The following is a 12,720-nucleotide window of genomic DNA, read 5'->3' as shown; positions in this document are numbered from 1 at the left end:
GTGCCCTGGATGTAGGGGATAGTGATAGACTTGGTGTAGTCTTTATTGTTGAGGGGGGGGGGTTTCAGGTTTTAGTATTTTTTTGGATTTTTTTGGGGTTATAGCCATTGGCTAAGAAAGTGTTGAGGATGTGGTTTAGTTCTATAGTCAGGGCCTTGTCATCTGAGCAGATTAATTTTGCCCTGTTATATAGTGTTTTTATCACCCCATATTGTTGTGAGGGGGGGTGGTGGGATTGCTGGTGAATGTATCTGCCAGTGTGGGTGGGTTTTCTGTAAACAGAGAAAACCAAAGATCCATCAAGCTGGCGGGTGATTAAAGTGTCTAGGAAGGGTAGGGTGTTGTTTTCCTCTTTTTCTAAGGTGAACCGGACTCTGGGATGTTGGTTGTTTAAGTGTGTTAGGAAGGAGTGGAGTGAAGCACTCACCGCACTTTCACGTGGTCACAATTTCGCCTTAGCTCCAAAAAGGATTCCTGCTGAAGAAATCATGATTCAAATAGAGCGTGGAATTCGCAACCTGCCTATCCATACCGCCAACAACGTGAGACTGGATGTAGTCGGTGTTCTCACTAAAGCCAAACCTCCAAAATCCAACTTATCCAAAAACGAATATACAGCCCTACAAGAATTAAAAAACAACAAAAAAATAGTAATCACCAAAGCTGATAAGGGAAGCGCCACTGTGGTACTCAATCAAAAAGACTACAAAGGTAAGCTAAATTCTTTAATACGAGACCGTACTACTTACCTCCCCATTGAATATAATCCGACCAGCTCTCAGATTAGAACTATCCACAGACTTCTTAAGAAAGTCACTTCTTGGCCTGTGGAAGTCGCCAACAAGCTTAAACCTTATAACTCTAGACCCCCCCCGATTATATGGACTCCCAAAAATACATAAACAAAATGTGCCATTACGTCCCATAGTGGATGGCATTGATTCCCCCACATATAAATTAGCCAAACATTTAGCCAAAACGCTCACACACTACACTGGCAACACACCATCACACATAAAAAACTCGGCCCACTTTAAAGCCAGTATAGAAAACCTCACACTCCAACACACTGACATAATAGTCAGTTTTGACGTCTCCTCCCTATTCACTAATGTCCCACTCAAAGAAACCCTTGAGCTCATCCAAGCCAAGTTTCCTCCCGATATCTCAGCCCTATTTCAGTTCACAATGAACTCAGGCTATTTCGTTTGGCAAGGAAAGTTCTACAAACAGATAGAGGGGACAGCCATGGGTTCACCACTTTCCCCACCCTTGGCCAATTTCTTTATGGAGACATTTGAAGAAAAAGCCTTAAACTCCGCCCCACAAAAACCCACTATTTGGCTTTGTTATGTGGATGATGTGTTTGCTATTTGGCCACATGGCTCAGACTCACTCCACTCCTTCCTAACACACTTAAACAACCAACATCCCAGAGTCCAGTTCACCTTAGAAAAAGAGGAAAACAACACCCTACCCTTCCTAGACACTTTAATCACCCGCCAGCTTGATGGATCTTTGGTTTTCTCTGTTTACAGAAAACCCACCCACACTGGCAGATACATTCACCAGCAATCCCACCACCCCCCCTCACAACAATATGGGGTGATAAAAACACTATATAACAGGGCAAAATTAATCTGCTCAGATGACAAGGCCCTGACTATAGAACTAAACCACATCCTCAACACTTTCTTAGCCAATGGCTATAACCCCAAAAAAATCCAAAAAATACTAAAACCTGAAAACCACAACCCCCCTCCCCCCCTCAACAATAAAGACTACACCAAGTCTATCACTATCCCCTACATCCAGGGCACCTCTGAAAAAATAACTAATATCCTCAAGAAATATGACCTTACTTCCTGTTACAGACCATATAAAAAGTTGGCATCCCTTATCCGCTCTACCAAAGACCAACCACTTCCCCTAGACCTACCTGGTGTATACCAGGTCCCTTGCAGCTGCAAATTGTCCTACTTTGGCCAAACAGGCAGAACAACAAATATCAGGATTTCAGAACACCAAGACTACATCCGGTTTCACCAGTACAGCCGCTCTGGGCTGGCAGACCATGCCTTAGATTCCCACCATAAAATTCGTTGGAAGAAGACAAAAATAATCCATCGCAGCAAGTTTAAATACGAAAGATTATTCAAAGAATCTTCAGCAGCTCTAAAAAACGTTCCTAACCTCAACAAATTTGGGTGCATGAAACTGCCCCAAATTTGGGAGACTTTCATTATGAGAACTTCAGCCCAACGGCCAAGACTACCAAATTAGCCCGCAAGAGGGCACCATTAGGACTTTAGGAACAAAATTAGTGTCTTAATTTCTGCCTCATTTGCTTTGTTAGTTCCTGTAGTGCACATACCATATCTTTATGTTCCTGAAGATGACAATGTGACATTGTCGAAATATAGAAGTGATTCATTAAAGTTATCTTTAATTAATTTACTTTATATGCGTTGTTAATTCCGTAAATTAATTACCAGTTATGTAATATCTTAAGAACCTCCAATTCATCTACCTCTGTTCCCACATGTTTCTGTCACAGCATTAACTTCACACTTGCAAAGTGATCACTCAATAACAACTATTTTATCTGCTTCTGTCACTGCGAGACCATCAGCTCTTATTAAGGTTATTTTTCTATAGTCATTCTTCCTCTTACTTGCCACATAGTGAAAGAACACTTTGGGATTTCCCTTGGCTCGCTTGGCTAGTTTCTTCTCATAATCTGATTTTGCCTTTCTTATCATACTGTAAATTAAAGATGCTAAGAAATTATATACTTTGTTTAATACCAATTTAATATAGTTTAGAGAACAAACAATTGAATAATTGCCCTCTAAATGTCCCTAAACTATCTTCTATGCACTACTAGCATCCTTTCCTGCTAGTGCCATGGCACAGCTTTGAGCTTCCTCCTAAGCTTGTCATAATCACCTGCCTTGTAATTCCACATATACCCCTTCTTGACAGAATATTCATTCCTCATTTTTTAATCTCCCAAGTGAAGACTGCATGGTTACCTGAGTCTCCTCCATCACATGCTTCCCCCAAGTAATTATCTCTTGGTAGGGATATAAATTTGATTTCTTTCCTGCCATGTGATCTCGCTTCCTTCCAATCTATATCTCCATAATTAGAGTCCCCCCCATAATAATCATAGGATGCCACTTTTGCAACAACTCAGTTTGAAAAAGTTCTGTCCTACTGAGCTATCTTGATCAACTGTAAGTGATGTTACTGTTAAGTGGAAATGCCTAGGAGCAACAACAGCACAGTCACAACCTGGTAGGCTACATAAAATCACAGAGCAGGACTGCTGGTTGAAACATGTGGTGAGAAAAAAAAAAAAATTGTCCTTAGTTGAAACACACATTACCAAGTTCCAAAATTCCTCTGCAAGCAATGCTAGCATCACAACTGTTTTTCAGGAGCTGAAGAACACGGGTTTCTATCCCACACAAGCTTAATATCAGAAAGGGAAATGCTAAGCATCTAGTGGAGTGGCATAAAGCTCACCACTGTTGAACTCTAGAGCATGTAAACATATTTTCTGGAGTGATGAATCACACTTAATGAGTGTTTAGTGAATGTCAGGAAAACACTACCTGCCTGAACGTGTTGTGCCAACTGTGAAGTTGGATGGAGGAGACATAATGCTTTAGGGGAAGGGGGGGGGGCTGTGCCTGACCCTAGTTTCACTTGTGAAATCTTAATGCTCTGGCCTATTTTGACATTCTAGACAATTCCGTGATTCCAACTTTATGGCAATAGTTTAGTGAAGGCCATTTCCTATATCAATACAACATTGCTCCATTTGCAAAGCAAGGTCTGTGCAGGAATGGTTTGATGAGATGATTATTGAAGAACTTGACTGGCTTGCACAGAGCCCTGATTTCAATCCTATTGAACATCAATGGGATGAATTGGAATGCTGATTGTGAGCCAGGTCAAATTTCTTGAAATCAGTAATTGACCTCACTAAATGCTTTTCTGGAAGTGTGGAAGTGAATTGTTGCAGCAACTTTCCAAAATCTAGTGGAACACCTTACCAGAAGATCGAAGCTGTTATAGCAGTTAAGGGTGGACCTCCATATTCATGCTTTCATATCAGAGTGAGTTGGAATGAGTAGACATCTGGGTGTTTTTGATTATATAGTGTATCAAAGGTTTAAAATTTTACTTTTTATAAATATAGCAATTTTTAATTGCAGGTCTCAGTAATCCAGTTGACATGATTTATCATGTGCAGCCTTGGATGATACTAGGCTTATTACCATTGGCTGTTATATTTGAAGGTAAGAATTTAACTCTAATAAGTTGAACAAATTGCAAATACATTAGTTACTAAAGACTACTCTTTTTTCCTGTTTTAGATCAATTTATATTGGTTTTGATCACTTTGGTATATAATTATTATTTGCATTAAGTACTAGTGAAACAGAAATACTTCACAAAAATATGGAGAAAATGCCAGGGCTAGTAATAATGGCAGCTGCCATCTAGATTTCTCATAACGACTGGTCATTATCAACACCATATTCCATATTAAAAATGTGCATAAATTCACTTGGCAAGAACAAACAAAACAAGCATCTTGTTATGATATATATATATATATAACAAGATTGCCTTCAGATTGGGCCAAGATATACACGTATATTAGAGATTTGAAATGGGAGAAGGATATCTCATCAAAAAGAAAAATGCATATTGAAATTTTGAAAAGAATCAAGAAATATACAAATATTACTGCCAAAAAAAAAAGTGCAGTTTCAAAACAAGAACCAAATCTTAGAGACCAAGTAGCAAATGCTGAACATTGACTGATTCAGCCAGGAAAACATATGTGAAGTTATCTGCAAAGAAAGAAAATAGATCCATACACAGGAAGTTAACCACCCAGCCTGCCAGGACATATATATACATCCAAGTTACTATGGATGCAAAGTGCATATTAAAATTGTAATACCATTGATCATCATGCATATCAAGGATTTAGGCCTAGCATGGCCTGTTCCGGCCTTAGAAGTCATCGTCTAAGAGGACGTCCTGGTTTTCTTTTTCCTAATGGCTTGTACTTTAAAGCTTGTTTTGGTAATCTTTCTGTTTTCATTCTTTGAACGTGTTCCATCCATTTATGTTTATTTTTTTAAATTTTTTCTATTACTGGTTCTTGGTTTAATTCTTATATAATTTCTTCATTTCTTTTGTGATCAAATAGGGTATACTTCGCAGTTTTTCTCATAAACTTCATTTCTGCTGTTGTTAATCTTTGTCTGTCTTTTTGTTTTATTGTCCAGATTTCGCTTCCATACGTTAAGACTGGTAGGGCTAATGTATTGTATACTTTTAGTCTGGTTTGTTTTTGAACTAGGTTTGGTTTAAATATAGAATTAATTACACCTGTTATTTTTAAACATTTTGCAATTTTTAGGTTTATATCTTTTTCATTTTCATATGTGATCATACATCCTAGGTAGTTAAATGAATTCACCTGTTCTAAGATCTTGTTATCTATCTATTTTAGTTCTTGCTGGATCTTGTCCTTTAAAGGCCATAGTTTTTGATTCTTCTGTTGATATTATCATACCATAATCTTTGGCTATCTCATTTAGATCTAAAATAGCTTTCTGTAAGTTATCTTCAGAATTTGTAATTATTATTTGGTCTTCAGCAAAGAGGAGCGTGTTTAAGTTTACTGTAGGAGAAAGTTTAATTCCTTGATGTAAATTTTTATTACATTTTTATTATTTCATTTAAGTAGCTATTAAAAAGAGTTGCTGAGAGGGGACGTCCCTGTCGGACCGCTTGGTTTATCTCTCTCGTATATGATAGCTCATGATTTAATCTTATTTGTATTTGAATATTTTCATATATACTTGTGATAGCTTTTAGGATATTATTTGATATTTGTCTTTCTTTTAATATGTTAAATAATGTTTCTTTTAACTTTGTCAAATGCTTTTTCAAAGTCAATAAATGCAATATGTGTTTCTAAATTGTATTCTCTTCTTTTCTCTATTATTAATTTTAGGCAAAAGGCCAGGTCTATACATGATCGTCCTTTTCTCAATCCATTCTGTACTTCTAAAATAAAGTTTTTGGAATATTTCATTAGTTTGCTATTTAAGATTCTGCTATATATTTTGCAACAGGAACTTAGTATACTGATACCTCCATAGTTTTTAGGGTCATCTCTATTACCTTTTTTAAAGATAGGAAACACAATTGTTTTTTTCCATTGGGGGCGATACCAGTTGAATAAATTTTATTTAAAAATAAGAGTTTTTCTTTGAATCTAGTTCCTGCATATTTATATAGTTTCGAACCTAGTTTACCTTCTCCAGGTGATTTTCTGTTTGTTGTTTCTTTCAGGCTGATTTCTAATTCTTCTTTAGTTATTTCCTTTTCATTTTTGTTAATTGTTTGCCGGTTGTTTTTTAAAATATTTGTCTGTCCACAATTCTGTGTAGTAATTTAGAAATTCTTCTAATTTGAATTCAATGTTTAATTTTATGTTTTCTTTGGTATCTGCATATAAGTGTTTCAAAATTTTATATACGTTTGGTCTTATTTTATATAAATCATGTTCTAAATTAGAAACAAATTTGTTCCATGATTCTCTGTCTTTTTTTGACTTCTCTTTTAGCTATGGCTCTTATTCTTTTATATTCTATTTCATCTTCTAATCTTTTACTGCTTAACCATTTGTGATAGGCTTCTTTTTTCTTTTTGATTATTTCTTTCATTGTATCATCCCAGATCTTCAGTTTTTTCTTTTATTGAATTTTTTGGTATTTCCTAAGCTTTCATTTGCTGCTGTATTTAGTATCGTTTTTATATTAAGCCATTCTATTTCTATTTCTTCATTTTGCTTTATTTTATCTAGATATTGGTTAATTCTTTGTTCATATAGCCATTGTACGTTTGTGTCATTCAATAGCTAGTTTTATAAACAAATGTTTCAAATTTTCTTTCTATTCTTGTTACTTGTAGCCATTTAAGTGGTAATCTTAATTTTATTTTAACAAGGAAGTGGTCACTGCTTATTTCATATCCTCTGTGAACTCTAACATCTAGTGAAAATTTTGATGTCTTTTCATTTAGTATAAAGTAATCTAATATTGATTTCCATCCTCTTGCTGCCCAAGTATGTTTATGTATATCTTTATGTTTATAGAAGGAATTCATTATTTTTAGGTTATTATAAACTACAAAGTCAATCAATTTTTCTTACCATTCCTGTTTAGATTATGTTCTCCGTGTATTTCTATATTATTATTAATTTTCGTGTTTCCAATTCTTGCATTTAAGTCTCCTGCTAAAATTATGTAATCATTTTTATTTATTTTATTATATATGTTTTGTAGCTGATTATAAAAATCAATATTATCTTGTTCTCTTCCGTCTTCTGGGGCATATAAACCGATTATTGTTAAATACCATTGATAATACATTGAAATATGTGATGGATACGAAGTGTAGAGGAGTGATGTATTTTATCCATATTGGCGGTGACGTGGTTAAAGAAGCTGTCCATGAAAAATTAGATGAAATAAATAAAATTATAAAAAAAAGTTCCTGGCAAGTAAGTAATCATATGCTCTTAGAGAATGTAGAGAAAAATGCAGGAAAGATCATTTATAAAAATAGCTAAATGTCATAGAAAGATTTTTGAAAAATAAAATAAAAAAATACGGAGAGAAATTTCAGTAAATGCTAATGTTTTAGGGTCTACTAAGAAAGTTTCCAAATGGAGGAAGGATGAAAGGTCATCATAAAGATGCAAAACTGAACACAATATTCTGAATGCATGGAGTAATTATCTAGAGAAAATTTGTTAAATGAGGTAACAATTTATAGAACAGTGGTAGAAAAATATCCAAGAGAATGCAATCAGGAGAAAAGCCATCAGATACCTGAAATATAGAACAGTAGCTGGAGTAGGTGATATATGATTGGAAATGCTGAATGTGGTTTAATGAAAGTTTAGTTTTTTTTGAACAGCTCTAAGTCAAAGTCCATGAGGTAAATAGTATGAGGAAGACTGTTCCAGAGAACTGAGGTAGGTTCATTATTAGATTTAATGGAACTAATATAGCACATATAATTAATTAAACACAAATTTAATCAATCCTATATTTTGTCTCAGTCACATCATAAGAGAAACAATATTAAAATTGTTAAAAACATGCAAAAATGCACAAAACAAAAAGTGGAAAAAAGTAGACTGAAGGCCTAAATGGGCACTGTTGGGTGGAGGGGGGGGGCATAAGAATTAAAAGTTTCCCAAATCTTGAGAAGTTTAACACAACTCTGTTAAGATTTGGTAAAGGCCATTTCCTGTATCAACACAACACTGCTCCCATCCACTCTCCCCCCCCCACCCAATTATTGTATAAAGCATTTTAAAAAACATGCTCTTGAGGCTGCTCTATAGAAAAAGAAAATAATAGCTTGCCTTTTCTAGATACTCTAAACTGCATGTCTTCCCAGTGGCACCCTTTCTTTCTTAGTTTACAGAAAACCCACTTACACAGGTAGATACATACATACATACATACACAAACTCTCCTATAAGAGCTCTCATAGTATCCATATATAAAAAGGGAAATAAAACTGAATGTGAGAATTACAGAGGTATTTCCCTACTGAGTGTTCCTGGCAAGATCTATGCAAGTATACTTGAGAAACGGTTGAGAAGAATTGTGGAAGAAAAGCTTGGTGAAGAACAAGCTGGATTCAGGCCAAATAGAGGCTGTCAGGATCAGATCTTCACTTTACGACAAATAGTCGAGAAAGCATGGGAATATGACAAAGATCTGTACTTAAGTTTTGTCGATTTGGAAAAGGCATATGACAAGGTGCCAAGAGAGAAGCTATTCAAAATGCTGCAGTTATATGGTGTCAATGGGGCATTATATCAAGCAATACTTAGTCTTTATTTGAGTTGTAAGTCAGCAGTTAGAATTGAAGGAAGTACAGGAAGATGGTTTAATGTTAAATCTGGTGTGAGACAAGGATATACATTATCCTCTCTGTTATTCATTATCTATATGGATCACATTATGAAAGAAAGTGGTATTAAACCTGATATCAAAATTAGAGATGTTAATGTCAGCTCTTTGCTTTATGCGGATGATGTTATACTTCTAAATAAATCCACTACAAGTCTGCAAGATTCTCTGACTAAATTGAATAGCTGTTGTAATAGATATGGTATGAAGGTCAGCAATAAAAAGACAAAGACAATGAAAATAGGCAGAATCATTGAAAATGTCAACTGTGTTGTGAATGGAGAACCTGTGGAACAAGTAAAACATTTCAGCTACTTAGGTACGATTTTTACTGAAGATGGTAAATTAAATATAGAAATAGACAACAAAATCAGCAAAGCTGGTATGGTGGGAAATCAATTGAATAAATTCATGGAATAAGAGAGAAATTAGTCGGAACACTAAATTAGCTGTATACAAGACAGTGTTCAAACCAGTTTTAACTTATGGGTCTGAGAGCTGGGTCAGAAGTAAAACACTTGACCAAAGACTAGAGACCGCAGATATGAGAGTCCTGAGAAAGATTAGAGGCGTGAACAGATGGCATCAATGGCAATATCATTAAAAATGAGGATATTAGGAAAGAACTTGACATTGTCAGCATCCAGGAATGCATTAGCAGAGCTAATCTCAGGTGGTATGGTCACTTAAATAGAATGGGAGAGGAAAGATTAGCAAAACAAGTGTTCTCTGCCAGGTTTGCAGGAAAACGACCCAGAGGAAGACCAAAATATAGGTGGATTGATATGGTACAAAGTACCTTAGACGATAGAAATATAAGATCTGATAATGTTGGGATCTTGACAAGTAACAGACTGAATTGGAGGAAAATTGTAGATAGGAAGTTAGTAATGATGTAAATTTTTCATGTAGTACTGTCATATCCTGTACACCCCTTGAGAGTACATGGCAGGAATTTGATGATGATGCTCTTGAGACTGCTATTCTCAAACCTTTCTGTGGAGAGGAAGGCATCTTATCTGTCTGAGTCATATGGCCAAATAGTTACATTGATGAGGTATTCTCTATTTGGCTACATGGCTTAGACAGATTAGACATCTCCATCTCGGCAGTTCACTATAGAAAAAGAAAATAATAGCTTGCCTTTTCTAGATACTCTAAACTGCATGTCTTCCCAGTGGCACCCTTTCTTTCTTAGTTTACAGAAAACCCACTTACACAGGTAGATACATACATACATACACAAACTCTCCTATAATAATGATGATACACATACAAACCATTCCCCTCTCAACAGCAGTGCCTCCAATCTGTTTTCTACCCAAACTGAACTTACTGCTGAACACCTTTATTCACCAGGCCTTTTTGTCCAGTGCTTACAAAAAAAAAAAAAAAAATCAACAAATTAATTGTTTCTGATATCCTTCTCAACACGCAGACTATAGTAATGCCATCATTGTTCCTTATATCTGGGACACCTCAGAAAAAATTCTAAAAAATTCTAAAAAAAATAAAAAAGTACAATCTCTGCCCTGCATTCAAACTTCATCTGAAACTGGCTGCTCCCTCATCCATTCTCCCAAGGATCCTCTACCTCCTCTCTCTCTCTCTGTTCCAGATGTTTACAAAATTTCTTATTCTTGCAACTTATCATATTATAGTCAAACTGGATCTATTAACATCCACCTAGAACATTAGAAATACATCTGCCACCATAAGTATGATCAGTCATCTAACTGATCATGCCTTTGGATACCTTGCACAGAATCAAATGGGGAAAATATAAATATATATTGTGATTCACCACAACAAGTGCAAATTTGAAAGACTTCAAACAAAAACCAACTAAATCTCAATAAATATGGTTGTGTTAAACTTCCCAAGATTTGGAAAACTTGAATTCTTAGGCCTCCCACCTAAGAGCATTCATAGATGGCATCCCTAATAGGACTTTAGGCTTTCAATTCTAATTTTTTCCATTCATTGTTTTGTATATTTTTGTGTGTGTTTTTACAATTTTAATATTGTTTCCCTGATGATGTTTCAGTGACTGAGATGAAATATAGGATCAATTAAACTTGTGTTTAATTATTTATATGTGTTGTATTCATTCCATTAAACCTAATAATGAGTTTAAACCATCATATGTCTAAATAATCAACTGAGGTAAATGTCCTATTTTAGACATGATTAAGTAAAGGCAACCAATTAAATATGGAAATATATAATAGAAAAGTAATGCAGGTGCAGTGGAAAAACAATTGAAGTAGAGTAAAGCTTACATGCCAAAAAAAACCGGCTGAAGTCTTTTTGTTCCCATAAAGGGAGTAGGCGAGGCAGTTTTAGCCCTATCTAACTTTTGGAGACTGAGTGGGCAGTTCAATCTTAGCTGGCCCAAGGCTATCACTAATTAATCAGTACACAGTGAAGAAGGCGGCTAGCAAGTGCCACCATCTCATGGTCCCTAACACAATATTTTTAATGTCTGAAAATAGTGTGGGTTCGACGGCTGATTTTCTTGAGTTTACAGGACAAAAAACCTGAGTTTCCAGGAGATAATACCCACTTGCTGTGGCTTAGAAAATGTTCCTCTAGTCAAGCATCGTAGAGTGAAAATGCCACTTCTACTGAGCTACAGACTCGCTTGTCTATCAGTTTATTTAAAATAAAATAAAATAAAATAAACATCATTTCCCTGTTAAGCTTAGTTGCACGTAGTGTCATTTTCAAAACTATTTCTCCATCGTCACCCCATTCTTCTTTATTTTATCTTTCCCTTTGGTGTCTAGGAAATAAAACAGCATGAAAATTATAGAGGAATTTCCTTATATAATTTGAGAAAAGGCAAAAAAAAAATTAAAGGAAAAAGTGGTGTGAACAACCAGAATTTAGTTGCCAAGAATGTTTACTTTATCAAAAATAGTACACACAGTATATTGTTGATATGACTTCTTCAGTGATTTAATCTCAGTATCTTGCTGGGTTTAACTCTTACTGAGGAGACCTCGGTAAAGGTTTTAACCGATCCAGTTTGTGACTCTTCTCATAATGTTAGCAATATACACATGCAAAAGGGCATGAAGTTGGCAGTCTCTATATACAAGTAGCCTAGTTGTGAAGATACATTATGTGCACACTGTTTGCTAACAATTGGATATAATTTCTGTCTGTTATAATTTACATAATAAGATACCAAGGAAGAAAAAACTGTTCAAATTCTGTTTTTATAATTAGCTTTTGTTGTAAGTTTTTGATGGTTAATTTTGGGGATGTTTTTATATTGTTTTTCATCCACACTACCTTTTTTATTTTATTTTTTTTTATCCACTACTGGTGAAATTCTTTATGGTAATTTGCATGGTTGATTAGTATTAAGGAGTTAGAGTAGAGACATCAACATCATCAAATTCCTGACATGTGTCCTCAAGGAGTATACAGGATATGATAGTACTACATGAAAAATTTACATCATTACTAACTTCCTATCTACAATTTTCCTCCAATTCAGTCTGTTACTTGTCAAGACTCCAACATTATCAGATCTTATATTTCTATCGTCTAAGGCACTTTGTACCATATCAATCCACCTATATCTTGTCTTCCTCTGGGTCGTTTTCCTGCAAACCTGCAGAGAACACTTGTTTTGCTAATCTTTCCTCGCCCATTTGTTAAAGTGACCATACCATCT

At 35.2% G+C, this 12,720-nt stretch overlaps 1 protein-coding gene across 7 annotated transcripts in view; it reads left to right on the top strand.

The window, feature by feature from the left end:
- LOC150103218 (solute carrier family 35 member H1) overlaps window positions 1-12,720 on the top strand; it is a 261,818-nt gene that overhangs the window by 172,404 nt on the left and 76,694 nt on the right. For all 7 annotated transcript variants that reach the window (XR_016548789.1, XR_016548790.1, XM_090397758.1 and 4 more), the window contains exon 7: window positions 4,227-4,310. Coding sequence is in view for 5 of the 7 variants with exons in the window: in XM_090397758.1 (XP_090253884.1) it covers window positions 4,227-4,310 (84 nt within the window). In the remaining 2 variants the exon portion in view is untranslated. The remainder of the gene's footprint in view (window positions 1-4,226; window positions 4,311-12,720) is intronic.

This window comes from Typopeltis vanoorti, chromosome 9, assembly GCF_054136105.1.
Source record: "Typopeltis vanoorti isolate ZY-2024b chromosome 9, IOZ_Tvanoo_1.0, whole genome shotgun sequence".
Lineage (NCBI taxonomy): Eukaryota > Metazoa > Arthropoda > Arachnida > Uropygi > Thelyphonidae > Typopeltis > Typopeltis vanoorti.
The sequence above is the reverse complement of the archived record's forward strand: the minus strand, read 5'-3'. Positions and strand labels throughout refer to the sequence as shown.